We start from the raw sequence: 12,626 nt of genomic DNA on the forward strand, positions 1-12,626 counted from the left end.
GGACTGAAGGCATCATTGGAAGCCTCTCCATAGACCAGAGCCTCTGTGCTTGGCTCTCCTGGCTGGAGCTGAGCATCTCAGGGTTGAAACTAGGTGATCATTATGGCCCTTTTCAATCAAGGCCATTCTGCAATCTGATGGGGAGGATACAGTAGCGAGTTATGCTGTGTAAAATAATAAAGATTTGCAGAACCAAGACACTGGAAGGGGTGGTAGGATGGATGAGCAAATGGGAGGAAGAAGGAATGAAATGCTTTTGAGAAAGTCACCATCATTTTGTTAATCTCTCAACTGCATCTGTGTCAAAGCACAGGGTAAAAGAGATGAGGGAGAGAAAAGGCACTCAGAAATGTTGGGGCTATGGGCAATGGGGGATCTACTGGGTGCAGCCCAGCTTGGTGGGTGAGCTTTGTGGTGGTCACGAATGGAAGAGTGATGAATGGGAAGAGCCTCCAGCCTTGTGTGTATCTTCTGAAGGCTCTGTGCTGTTTGGAACGGCTCTCATGGGAAGCCCCAGGAGCGTTTGTAAGAGCTGCCTTTGTTGTGAATTGGAGCTGTTTCTGTTCTTGTTGTGGTTGTGTGTTGAAGCTGGTGGTTCTGGTGGGAAACAGCCTTTTGGGCAAAGCAGATGCTTCTGCCAGAGATTTTTCTATTCCCTGCTTTGAAAACAAAGCAAAACAAAAACAAAACCAACAGTGTGGGATTTGAAAGGAACCTCCCCTGGTTTTGTAATCGTGTGAAATTCTGTTTTCATTGAGGTGAAAAAATAGCTTGAAAGTCTAAGATTCAGAGCCTGGAGGAGGGAGCTGCTCAGGGAGTGGTGGGGTCACCATCCCTGGAGGTGCTCATTGAACATGGGGATGTGGCGCTGAGGGCTGTTGGCGGTGGGGATGGGTTGGGGATCTTAGAGGTCATTTCCAAACTGAATGATCCTGGAGGCTTTATGTGGTCATCGCAACCTTCCAGCAGCTCGTGGTTGCTTAATGAGCTCAGATTGCTCATTACACGGCCTCTGCTTTCTGCCCCTGCTGTCTCTATGTGGTTATCAGTGTTGGGAAAGACGCCGCAGTCAGCTCTGCCCTTTGAGCCTTGGCTAAACCCTTCTGCTGAACTCTTGGAAATAACCCTGCTGCTCAAAGCTTGCCTTCCAGTTGTATTTAAAGCTGCGGTCATGGTTTGGTAGTTGAGAGGATATGAAATATTAAAGCTCTTTTTAATAAGTTTTGGGCTGTGCTGGTAACAGGGACATCAATTAAATCACCATGCACAGCATCATAGCCAAATTCTGCTATAATAACCCAAAGGATATTAAAGCAAGGTTCGGAGGGCTTTTTTGATCAGCTTTATACTGTGAGTTTGATGTCGGAATATTTCAGAGGAGGCGTTACTGCTCCATTTGCATTACTGATCTGATGGGAACAGTGGAGCAAAAGCTAAAGATCTGTCCTAAGAGTGATTGGATTATACAGGTCTGTTTAAATGCAGGCAGTGGGGCACTGCACAGCTCTGCCCAGAGAGGTGCTGCTGCCCCATCCCTGCAGACAGCCAAGGTCAGGGGATGGGCTGTGAGCACTGATGGAGCTGTGGGTGTCCCTGTGCACTGCAGAGAGTGGGACTGGCCTTTAAAAAGATCCATTTCAACTCAAAGCATTCTGTGTTTCTATGGTCCACCGAACTATTTTAAAGGTGCTCAGGCAAACCAGAGCGCAGGAGGGAGGGTTCATCCTTTAGCCATAGGTATTGTAGGTATTGTGGATAAGTTAATTATTGGGAGGCAAAAAAACTTCAGCCCAGACATCTGCCCCATTGGTGTCATCTTCATAACACACCTGTGGGATGTTTGCTTTTCAAGTCATGTGGGGTTGCATCTTAGTGTTGTGTTAATGCTTTCCATTGGGGGCATGGGGGGGAAGGGTGTCAGCCCAGGGCAGTGCACAACTGACTGTGTCCTCCTTCCCATCACTGCTCAATGGGGAGGTGAGCTGGATGGAGGGGGGTGTTAGCACATGGGGATGGCAGGGATGGAGGAAGGAAGGAAAGGAAGATAGGGAAGGCTGTAGTGATAAAGCAAAATGAGGTGGGTCCTGGAGATCCTGTCCCCTCAGCTTGGTGATGCTCAGGCTGCTGTTGCAGCCCTGGTCACACATCAACACCCCGAGATGCAGAAATCGGGCTGGGAGGAGCAGGCTCGGCAGCAGCACAGTCTGTGGCTCCCTCTGCTGAGCCCAGCCCCATCTCTGTGAGCTGCAGCCCTCAAAGAAGAAAAAGCTGTTTTCTGTACACAAGTGGGAACTGTGGCTGAGCTGGGCAACCCAGCAGAGCAGGGGCAGAGCTGTGGGCATCTCCTGCTTCATAGCACCGGGACCCTGCCCCCAAATGCACAGAGGTGGAGGCTGCTGATATGAACAGGTATAAGCACTCACCCAGGCAGGTGTATGCAGGGTGGCCTTATCTTCACAAGGCTGCAGAGATGCAGAGATTTATGGCACCCATTCAAGCTGGCATATGGCAGGTAGTCCTTATCTATCTGCCTTTCCCTGTGGCATTCGGAGGCTGATAAAAGGCTGTCCCAGGGCTGCCAGCACCCCAAGGCACAGGGCATCTAAGGGCAGACCCTGCTTCCACCTCCCGAAGATGCCGGCACCCGCCTTGTGTTACAGAGCTATTTGCAGCTCCCTTCGCTGGTGGGCAGGCAAAGAAAAATAGCTTGGAGACTGCTGAGCCCGGCAGTGAGGTCACCCCTGGTGCTGCCAAACAGCCCCGCAGAGCAGCAGCCGCTCCTGCAGCCCCACGTTGGGTGCTCCATCCCCTCCAGGACTTGGCATTGCTCCTCGGGGCATGGCTCTCTGTTATAAGGAGGAGACAGAGGCTGTGACATTGTGTCTCTGCTGCCAGCCCCAGGCTGTGATTAATTATTTCCTCCAGCTCAAGGACCTCACCTGGGAGGAAAGCCCTCTTTACCCATATTAAACTTCCAAATAATGGGAAATCCCTCCCTAGTGTTGGCAAGGTGTTGTGGCCTTGTTGGTAAATAGGAGCAGGGGGTTGGAATTAGATGGTCCCTCCAACCTCAGCCATTCTTTGGTCTGCATTTCACCTCCAGCAGCCTCCAGGTATGGGCTGCAAAGCCACAGCTCAGCAGCTGGAGCACGGTGCAGCCCCAGAGCCTCAGCTGCTGGGGGCTGATCCACGTCACCATCGTCTCCCAGCAGCATGGAAATAGTTCTTTGCTTTTCCTTTCTTGAACCTCTTTGCAGTGAGCCCAGCAGTGGGACCTGCAGACGCTCACTAACCACACAGCTGCTGCAGACTTCCCCTGGAGCCCTTTCAGCCCTTCCAGCTCCTATTTTCCATCCAAGGGCTTCTTCCCCCCCCCTCCCCCCTTCTTTTTCTTTCCCTTTTCATTCGGTAGTAGCACAACAAACACGTGCTTTGAAATCCAGACTGCAGACGCACGTATGTGGAAAGTCAAACTTGTTTATGGAAGGAAAAAGCATCTGGCTGAGTTTTAGGTAATGCTTTTCTTAGCACAGTGCAGCGTGGTTGGTGCCCTGTGTGCAGTGAGCCCAAGCCCTGGGCAGGGTAATTTGGGTGGGATAGAGCACTGTGATGAGTCCTTCCCTCCAGGGTTGGCCCTTCCTGCACTGCCCAGGAGCAGCTTGAGGTAGCAGGAGCCTTGCTGAGGTTGCACTCAATGCTGTTGTTTGTCATTGAAGCCACAGGAGTTGGGGCTGATGTGAACATTGGGGGCTGTTGGGATGCACCCTTGAGAGCCTGAAGGTGCTGGGGGAGCTGATCCTGGCACCATCTCCAGGCTCCTGAAGGACACGTAGGTTGTGGGGAGCAGTCAGCATGGATTCACCAGGGGGATTCATGGCATCATTCAGCTTAGAAAAGACCTCCAAGACCCCCAAGCCCAACCCTAACACCCCCCACACCCACTGCCCATGTCCCTCAGTTCCACATCTCCACCTCTGGGTTGGTACGATGCCATCCTGAGGGACTTCACTGAGTTGTAGGGATGGGCAAAGAGGAACCTCATGTGGCTCAGCAGGGCCATAGCAAGGCCCCATGGACATACTGGGGCCAGTACCTGGTGAGCAGAAGGAGCTGGGAGTTCTGGGGTTGCTTGGCCTTGAGAAGCTCAGGAGCTTATGGGGGTAAAAATGGCAGAGCTAGGCTCTTCTCAGAGCTACGAGATGCAATGGCCACAAGTTGAAGTCAAGGAAATTCCATTTAAATGCCAGATGTTGCTTTATTTTCATCATAAGGGCTGTCTAACCCTGGAAAAGGTGATGCATTGGGGCTGTCCCAAACCCAAGCAGACAAGGAAGGCTCTGAGCACCCACCATGGGTTGGGTGGGACGATCTGCTCTGAGCTGTGCCTCCTACAGCCCCGCTAACATCGGCTTAGTGCTAAAACAAGAGCTGTGGCTTCTTCCCTTCCTTGGTGCCAAGAAAGCCAAGGAAATAAGGAAAAACCAGGAGTCGTGACCTTGGTATCCACACTGCCCACATCCCAATGGGACAGGTGAAGGATGTGGAAGGAAGGCTGGTGATATCTATCTACCCAACTCCTACAGTGGGACTTACGGAAGGAAAACACAACCGCCCTGCGGAGCTGAGCACCCTTCCCTCCCATCGCAGCCTTTACTCCGTGCTTTCCTTTTGGCTCTCAGCCACCTTGACAAAGAGGGAGTAAATGAAGAGGCGGCACACGCCAGTGTTACAAAACCTTGTATTAATCATCTCCCTTCACTTTCAATATAACGTCGATATGAAATATAGCCATGACTCCTAGTTACACGGGAGCAAATGAGTAATAAATACATTGGAGCAAGTTGAAATCACGAGGGTGTTTCACCGGTAACAACATTGGAAAACTGTACACTTGCAAAGACCAGCATCTCCAAACATGAGTATTTCTGGCTATCGGGAAGCTGTAACATGTAACAAACATGCTATTTCCATATATGACAAGAGCTGAAAAAATAGGCATTGCTTGGCAACATGAACTAGGCAAAAATATCTCTTTGTGGGCACTAACTTTGTACAGAGGAAACAGGACTAAAGGCATGCATGTACAATAAAGGGCTGCCCGGGAACGGCATGCAACAGAAGAGAGGTCAAAGCTCTTGGAAGCCAGCTTACAATAGGCATAAATACAGAAGGGTTATATATTAATAAGGGAGGAAGTTATTCTGTTTAACATTATTAACATTCCTGTTTGGTTGTGGTTTTATTTATTTATTTAATTTTTATTTTATTTTTTCTTCCTATTCCTCCCAGAGGAATACACATTCACCTTTAAGTAAAGATAAAGGAATACAAAAAATAAAACTCACTTTTGCAAACTCTTGATGACTCGTATAAAAGCAACTTTTAGTGTTCTCGTAGCTCTGTGTGTGTGTATGTGTGTGTGTGTGTGTGTGTGTGCAAATAACGACGTCTGCGGGACCTACTTTTTTATCCATCAGGCACATCCAAAATACAGCCCGACCCAAGGAGGAAAGTGACACCATTAATCCTCAACGCCAAGTGCTGACCCGGACCCTGCGATGCGGGATCACAGCGTGGTGGGGGGTGCACCGGGATGACCCCCTTCCCCAATGTTAGACTTCATTATGAGCCGACAAGCATCGGGTTGCCCCTCTCCCGGCTCAGCAAAGGGCTCATCCCCAGCGGGACGGCGACACCTCAAAAGAAATGGGCTTATCCTCAGCGTCGCGGCCCCAATAGGGCTGCCCCAGTGGGGCTGTGGGTACAGGGTGTGGGGCAGCAGCAGCACCAGGAGCTGCCGGGGCCGCGGGTGGAGGGAACAGTTGCACGTGTTGAAGGGGGGTGGGGAGGGAAATGGGTGAATACAAAAAAGAAAGGCACTGCCGCGTTATTACTAAATATTTGACTTCACAGCCTTATTCATGCAACTGGTTTGGGGTTTTTTTTTTTTTCCTTTTTTTTTAGTGTTTTTTCTTTTTTTTTTTAAATTTTTTTTCTTTTTTTTCTTTTTTTTCTTTTTTTTTTTTGGCACGTGTTGTGTCTTCTCATAAATAGTCAGGATTGGATTCGCTCCTTTGAACAAGAGCTCTGCTGTTACCTGCACTCAGTGCAGGGCTCCGACAGAGCCAGGAGGGACTTCCAAAATGGAAACCAAAGCCACTTTTCCTTACTTAAAACAACAAGAAACAGCAAACACGACGGAAGAGCCATTAACCCATACACTGCCCATGGAAAACAAGCTTTGAGAAAGAGAACAAACAAACAAACCCCAACAACATACAAAAAAACCCCGAATGATTAGTCAATTGTTAATAACAGACACCATCATGGTTACCAGCCATAGCACGTTCGTGTGTAATATATCCAAAATAAGCTCTCTTAACAATCGGATAACCTCTGTTTCTATATTCAGCAAAGGAATAAATAGGATTTTGGGCCTTCCTCGTACCTCCCTGCCCTGCTTGTCCCATAGCACTCCCTACTTTGCTTCTCCTTTCTCCGCTCCCCCACATAAACATCGCCTCAACACCTCCTGGTCAACAGCAAACCAAGGAACAGCAAACGTAAAACATTGCATTTGGCACTTCTTTATATATATATATATATATGTGTGTCTATACATATATATATATATAGATGCATATAAAACTACTTAAAAATGCTGCATTGCCAATGGATTTGTACATCTGCCGAGAGCTGCACAACCAGCACTGCTGGGCAAACCCCAACTGGAGCTGCCCATTGGTGTAATGGGTTGAGCCAACATTGGGAACCCAACCACTTCATATATGAGAGTAGGGCCTGAATCCCACTGCATTCCATTAGTAGGGACAGACTGCAGTGCTTACAGCAAACCCATCCAGAGGGCACCACGGCCATTCACTTCCCACACTGAGCATTCAGATTTCTTTAGGCGTTAATGCATTTCCTCCACTGAGGCCATGAGGGGGTGGCCACCATCATTCATGTCCCCTCCATGACACTTTTTATGCCACTTTTTTTTTTAGTTTTGGTTCTCTGCTCTTCCAAAACGTCCCCTCATCTGGTGGCCATTGGTTTGGGCAGGCCGAGCAGATGTGCAAACCCAGGATGCAGCACCTTCCCGCTACCACACACACAAGACATGAGACACAGACATCACTGCTCACCGCATCGCCCCTCACCGACATCCCCGGCCCTTCACTGTCTGCTGCCTCGATGGCGGCCAGACACAACCTGGCAGCAGGACGGGGAGCCCCACGACACCGCACCGACGGACGGAGCTCTGCGTCTGGTGCTCTTTGCAAAACAGAAAGGCAGGTTTGTTTTTGCTTATTTTTGTGTGTGTGTGTTTGGTTTTGGTTTTTATAATTAAGCCGACATTTCCATCCATCCCAAGGGGCACTTTTTTTTTTTTGCATAGGCTACAGCCCGGCCCCAATGGGATGAGGACAAGGACCGGGCATCTGGCAGCACCCGCGGGGTCCCCTATGGTAAATGCTCCCCTATGGGCTTTGGTCACACACAGGTGACATTCACTGCCCATGGTGAAACCACAGCACTTCTCTGCCACAACCCCAGGCATTTTTTGCTGTTAGTTTTTCTCAGCGTTGTTTCTTTCTTTGCCATCTTTGCCATCCCCTCCCCCACTCCTTCCCTCCCCTCCCCCCTTTTCATTTATAGCACGGATGTAAGAAAGGACAACACAAATTTCAAGTCTAATGGTATGTTCACAAGGACAATCTACACGTTCACCGAATTAAAACAGGAGAAAAGAGAGGAAGAGAGAGAAAGACAGAAAGGATGCAAGCTGTCGCTGAGGCTCCCGTGCCCGGACCTCTCCGCTGGACCCGCAGCAGTTCTTCTCCCATCAGCACCGCCGCCATCAGGCTGTCCTCCTCTAGATGGTGGAGGTCCGGTCGACACCATCTGCAAGTAGGAAGGCAGAGTTAGGGGAGGCCATAGGGTCACACTGCTCCATTCCTGACTGTCCCTGGTCATCCCCTGAAGTGGGATGGAAGTGGGGCTGTTCCCCATCCATCCTCCCCTAGGGTGGCAATAGGGTCTTGGGGGGACTGATACAGCAGTTCTCGTCCCAAAGTCCTTTGCAGCCCACAGCGGTACCATGGCTGGGGTGGGGTTGTGCTCCTGCCACAGCCCAATGTTCCCTTTTCCATGAGCAGGAGGTTCCTGACAGCTTGGTAGCAATGTGGGCATGAGTTTGGGACTCCCCATTCCAGCACATTGGGATGGAGCCAGTCCTGGGGTACCGCCTTGCTCCTTTCCAGATCATCCAACCCAGCACTACCCATTGATAAAAGCCCCACAGCCCCTTCAGCCCAGCACAGCAGGGATGTGACCAGCCCACAGCCCTGCAGCCAAGGAAGTGCCACCCACCCCAAAGCTGCACAACCGAACCCACTGTGAGCATCCCCTCACTTTCTCCCAGTGCACAAGGAGGCTCCCACGGGGCACAAAGCGCACTCCAACCCTATTTCCACCTCCCCACCCCCAGCACAAGATGCACCCCTGCATGTAGAACAGCACATACCCAACCCTCCTCAATGGCTCCCCACCAAACCCCATCCCAATCCCTGGGGTGCAGAGCAGCGCTGCCCTCTCCCTCCCACACTCTGCACACTGCAGAATGGGCTGCATTACACTCAGGGGGTACTGAGGGGCAGCACACAGCAGGGTCTGCGCCCAGCCCAACAGAGCACTGCCTGTTCTGCTCAGCCAGGCAGGATTTGAGACTTGAAAACAAACAGGTTTGTTACTCTTAGATGTTTTTTTTTTCCCCCAAAGGTTTATTATTATTATTATTATTGTTGTTGTTTCTGCAGAGCTATTTTTAGCACAGCTGGTTTGGAGAGGCTCGGGGGGATGCGACCTGGAAAGAACAAATGACTTGGAGGAGCAGTACCCTGCAGAGGAACAACACAGCTAAGCCTCGCCTGGGCGCGCGCTGCAGGAACGCGTTGGTGCCACCAGTGTCCTTGTGCCCACGGCCAGCGCCCTGCTGCCACGGCCAGTCCTTGCTCCCACGTCCCTGTCCCTGGGCAGTGCCATCGCTGCATGGAGCTGTGTCCTCCCCGTGGGTTCCCATCCTCCACCATCCGACAGTCCATGCTTTTTGGGGCTGTGCATTCAGGAGGCTCTGGGCGATGAGGGTTGCTCAGCTCGTCCCATCCTGGCGTCCTCACGCCATCCGGGTCCGCTGCGTCACGGCGTGTCCGGTGCCTCCTTGGGCTGCCCTCTTGCACTTCTTGCAGCCTGGCCCTCCTCCTCCCTCCCTGCTCCGTGTCCCCATGCGTGCCCCAGGCTGCCAGCATTGCCGCGACCCCAATGGGACGGCTCCGGCCCTGGGGACCCCCATGTCCCCCAGCAAAGGAGGGCTTGGGCTGGCAGAGGGGTAAAGCACTCTCTGAAGCCTGTGCACCATTCAAGTGCTCGGGTGGCTTTGTCATTAATTAACAGCAGACTAGTGAGCTAACACTAATGATGATTAGCAAGCTAACTAGTGGCTAAAAGCACAGGCTGTGCCAGCACCAAGCACAATCCCTGCGTTCAGTTTTACCCCTCTGCACCGACAGAGCTGGTGAGACCCCTCCATGGGAGCAGCAACCATCCCACCCTGTCCCATGTCTCACAGCCAAAGCTGGTCCCAGCCCTTAGGGGGTGTGGGGCAGCCCCTGGGGGGTTTGGCTGAGGCCGCCTGGACATGCTGGAAGAGCCCAAGGAGGAGGGAGTGCTCACCGCTGAGCGCATGCTCCGTCATGCTCAGGCACAGGGACTCCAGCCTGTTGTTGATGTCAGGTTCAGTCACCGGCACCTGGAACTCTGCAAGAGATGGGGATGAGAGAGCTGGGTCAGGGGACACACTGGGGACCTGCCCTGCACCCCTCTGGCTGCCCCTTGGTTGGGGTTCTCCCACTCCAACCAACACCAACCCGCATCCCAGTGCACCACTGCTGTACTTAGCACTCCTTGTTCCAGTGCAATAACCTCAGAAAAGGGAAGTTTGCAACAATCATCGTGTTTCTCCTACATTTCCTATCAGCGTATTTCCCATCCTATAAATCCTACACTCCCTTTCCTATCCTACAAATCCTATATTTCCGATCCAATAAATCAGGTGGAGCCGTCGTGGCAACACAAGATGGATGGGTCTGAGGGCTGTAGGTGCTGCTGCTGTCCCTTGGCTTCTCCATCGCCCTGTCCCAAAATACCCCAGCTGTAAGTGATCCGTACCCCCAGCCCGGCGGCATTTCAGCCTGTGGGTCACACACAGTGCCAGCTTTAAATAGAGCACACGTGGGAGGCCACGCTTGGTCCCAGTCTGTCAGGGGTTGTAATGCCCCATATGAACTGCCGCAGTAAGAAAAGCCATGCTCAAAGGGTGACGGAGGGCTGCCCAGAGAAACAGGGACAAGCATCCCCATGGGAAGGATAGGAACTCCATAGGAACCACTGAATTAGAGGATGCTCCTCCAGGAGCTCCTTGAGCTCATATGGAACATTTTACAGGTGTTCAGGAGGGAAGCACAGAGGGGAACATTCACTTTCATAAGCATTAGCAAAACAATTTCCTCTGAGACATCGAGTCGCTTCTTCCACACTGAGGCCACATGCAAGTGACAAAGTGACCACAGAGCGACAGCGTGCCCCGTAAAGTGAACTGCCCCAGAGAGAAGCTATGCAAGGCACCAACACGGCTGGGGTGTCATATGTAGGGCCAAGCGGTATCTCTGCTTCAACCCATCCCGAAGGCATCCTGGTGGCATGATGTCCCAAATAAGAGCAAGGTTGGCTATCAGCCTGCACAGCCGCTTCCATACCATGGGATGAGGAGAAGCAAAAAGGCAAACACTTGCTTCCTACCTGGCTGCTGGAACATCAGCATGGTCTGTGGGGAGGTGTGCACCGGCAGCGAGCGCGTCCTCTGCACTGAGCTGTGGCTCCGGCTGGGCATGCTGTTGCTGCCCCCAGGGTTGGCAAACCAGAGGTTCTGTGGGATGAAAAGAACAGAGTGAGGTGGGAACTGGTGGGAGATGGGAGGTGGTGTTGGGTGGGAGACGGTGGGAGATGAAAACTGGTGGCAGATGGGAAATGCTGGAAGAAGGGAACCGGTTTGTGTGGGGACAGCGATGCTCCCATCCCCATCCATCTAAGCCTCTCCGCCCTCTTGCCAGGTATTTAGTAATACACACATACCCCCTGTATATCAATACCGAAGTACCCCTTTGGCTCAGTTCTCCCACTCTGAGCACCCAGCTGCCCTCCCTACTCCACAGGTCACTCACAAAGCCACGAGCACGACCGACCTGTCTGCCTTGCTTGAGGATGGCGGGGCTGGCAGCGGGGCTGCGCTGTGGGGTGCCCAGCAGCCCACTGGGACCCAGCAGCCCCAGGCGGGCGGTGGGGAGGTTGCGGGAGGGGATCTGGAACTGGCGGGGGTTTCGCCTGCCCAGCCCTGCCCCGGCGGATCCGGCTGTTGGTAAGGAGTTGGACTGCCCAAAGCCTCGGCTGCAGAGAGAGAAAGGCTGGGGTGAGACTGGAGGTGGGTTTCTGATGGTTGCAATCAGGTCTTGGGGCTCTGTGCCCTCCCACCCGCTGACCATGGGTTCACAGAGTCTGGTTTCTTGGGGTCTGATTTAAAGTCATCTTGCAGCTGGGCCACAAAAGAATTCTGTCCCGTGTGGATTCTTTAGCGACTGATAAAGGCTCAGCTCATGCTGTTGGAACCTCCTCTTTCAAGAGGTTCATTGTAATGAACAAAGCCCTCTCTGAGATGGCCCCAGTTTGGTAAGATCTGGTCATAATGGCCTTCATAGCCACGATATTACTTGGGACAGACTGAGTGAAAGGCAGCCAGGTGGCAGGACCAACTCTAACACCACAATCCCAGGTCCACAGCAGAATGGCCCAGACCCAAGATCAGGCAGTCACAAATGGACCAAAGGGGGGCAGACCTGAGACCACGGCCCTCTCCATGGTAGGGTTGGAACCAGGTGACCTTTAAGGTCCCTTCCAATTCAAGCCACCCTATGATCCTGACAGGCCTCTATGAAATGCAAAGTACAAGGCACAGCCACATCCCCTCTGCCCACCACCCCCTCTTGCTCTGGCAGTGAGGAATGCTGATTGCAATCACATATATTTAGCAGAACGAAGCAAAAGGCTGACGTTATTCTTCAAACTGGTCTAAAAATAGCTTGTTCTTGAAACAACCCAACTGCATGCTAGGATCACCCGAACCCCAGTATCATCGTGGATGAGTAAACAATGTGTTCATAGCACCGTGCTCCCTAACAGCAGGTTTCCAATCTATCTGCCAGCTTTCTGATGGCTTTTTGGTGCAACTCCAGCCCTGATCTAATGAGCAGAAGGCAGGAGGGAAGTAGGCAGGGTGAGAAGTGGCCCGGGGATGCCCTCTGCTTGCTCAGCTCCTCGCTGGCTGAGCTTCCCATCTGTGAAATGGGTGCAATCACGCTGCCCTCCTGCTTCTGGATGGATTTAATCTGTTAGATGCCTGGGATTGGGGCCAGGCTGTGGGGTAGCATCAAGCAGCAGCAGCATGAGCATCCCAATTCAAAACGCAGCTCCAGGACTGTTTGCCACCCCTCCATCCTCCCCGGTGCCCACAT

General features: G+C 52.1%; 1 protein-coding gene across 5 annotated transcripts in view; it reads right to left on the reverse strand.

The window, feature by feature from the left end:
• Positions 1 to 4,724: 4,724 nt before the first annotated feature.
• Positions 4,725 to 12,626, reverse strand: part of SAMD4A (sterile alpha motif domain containing 4A) — a 62,206-nt gene continuing 54,304 nt past the window's right edge. For 3 of the 5 annotated variants that reach the window (XM_015865819.2, XM_015865815.3, XM_085549683.1), the window contains 3 exons: positions 11,304 to 11,505; positions 10,861 to 10,987; positions 8,766 to 9,819 (listed from right to left, as the gene is read on the reverse strand). In XM_015865819.2, the coding sequence (XP_015721305.2) occupies positions 9,626 to 9,819; positions 10,861 to 10,987; positions 11,304 to 11,505 (523 nt within the window). In that variant the 3' untranslated portion in view covers positions 8,766 to 9,625. Of the gene's footprint in view, positions 7,909 to 8,765; positions 9,820 to 10,860; positions 10,988 to 11,303; positions 11,506 to 12,626 lie in introns of those variants that run through there. The other 2 variants (XM_015865820.3, XM_015865818.2) reach the window with 1 other exon arrangement.

Source organism: Coturnix japonica, chromosome 5, assembly GCF_054131305.1.
Source record: "Coturnix japonica strain WE chromosome 5, WE-NBRP24, whole genome shotgun sequence".
NCBI classification, from domain to species: domain Eukaryota; kingdom Metazoa; phylum Chordata; class Aves; order Galliformes; family Phasianidae; genus Coturnix; species Coturnix japonica.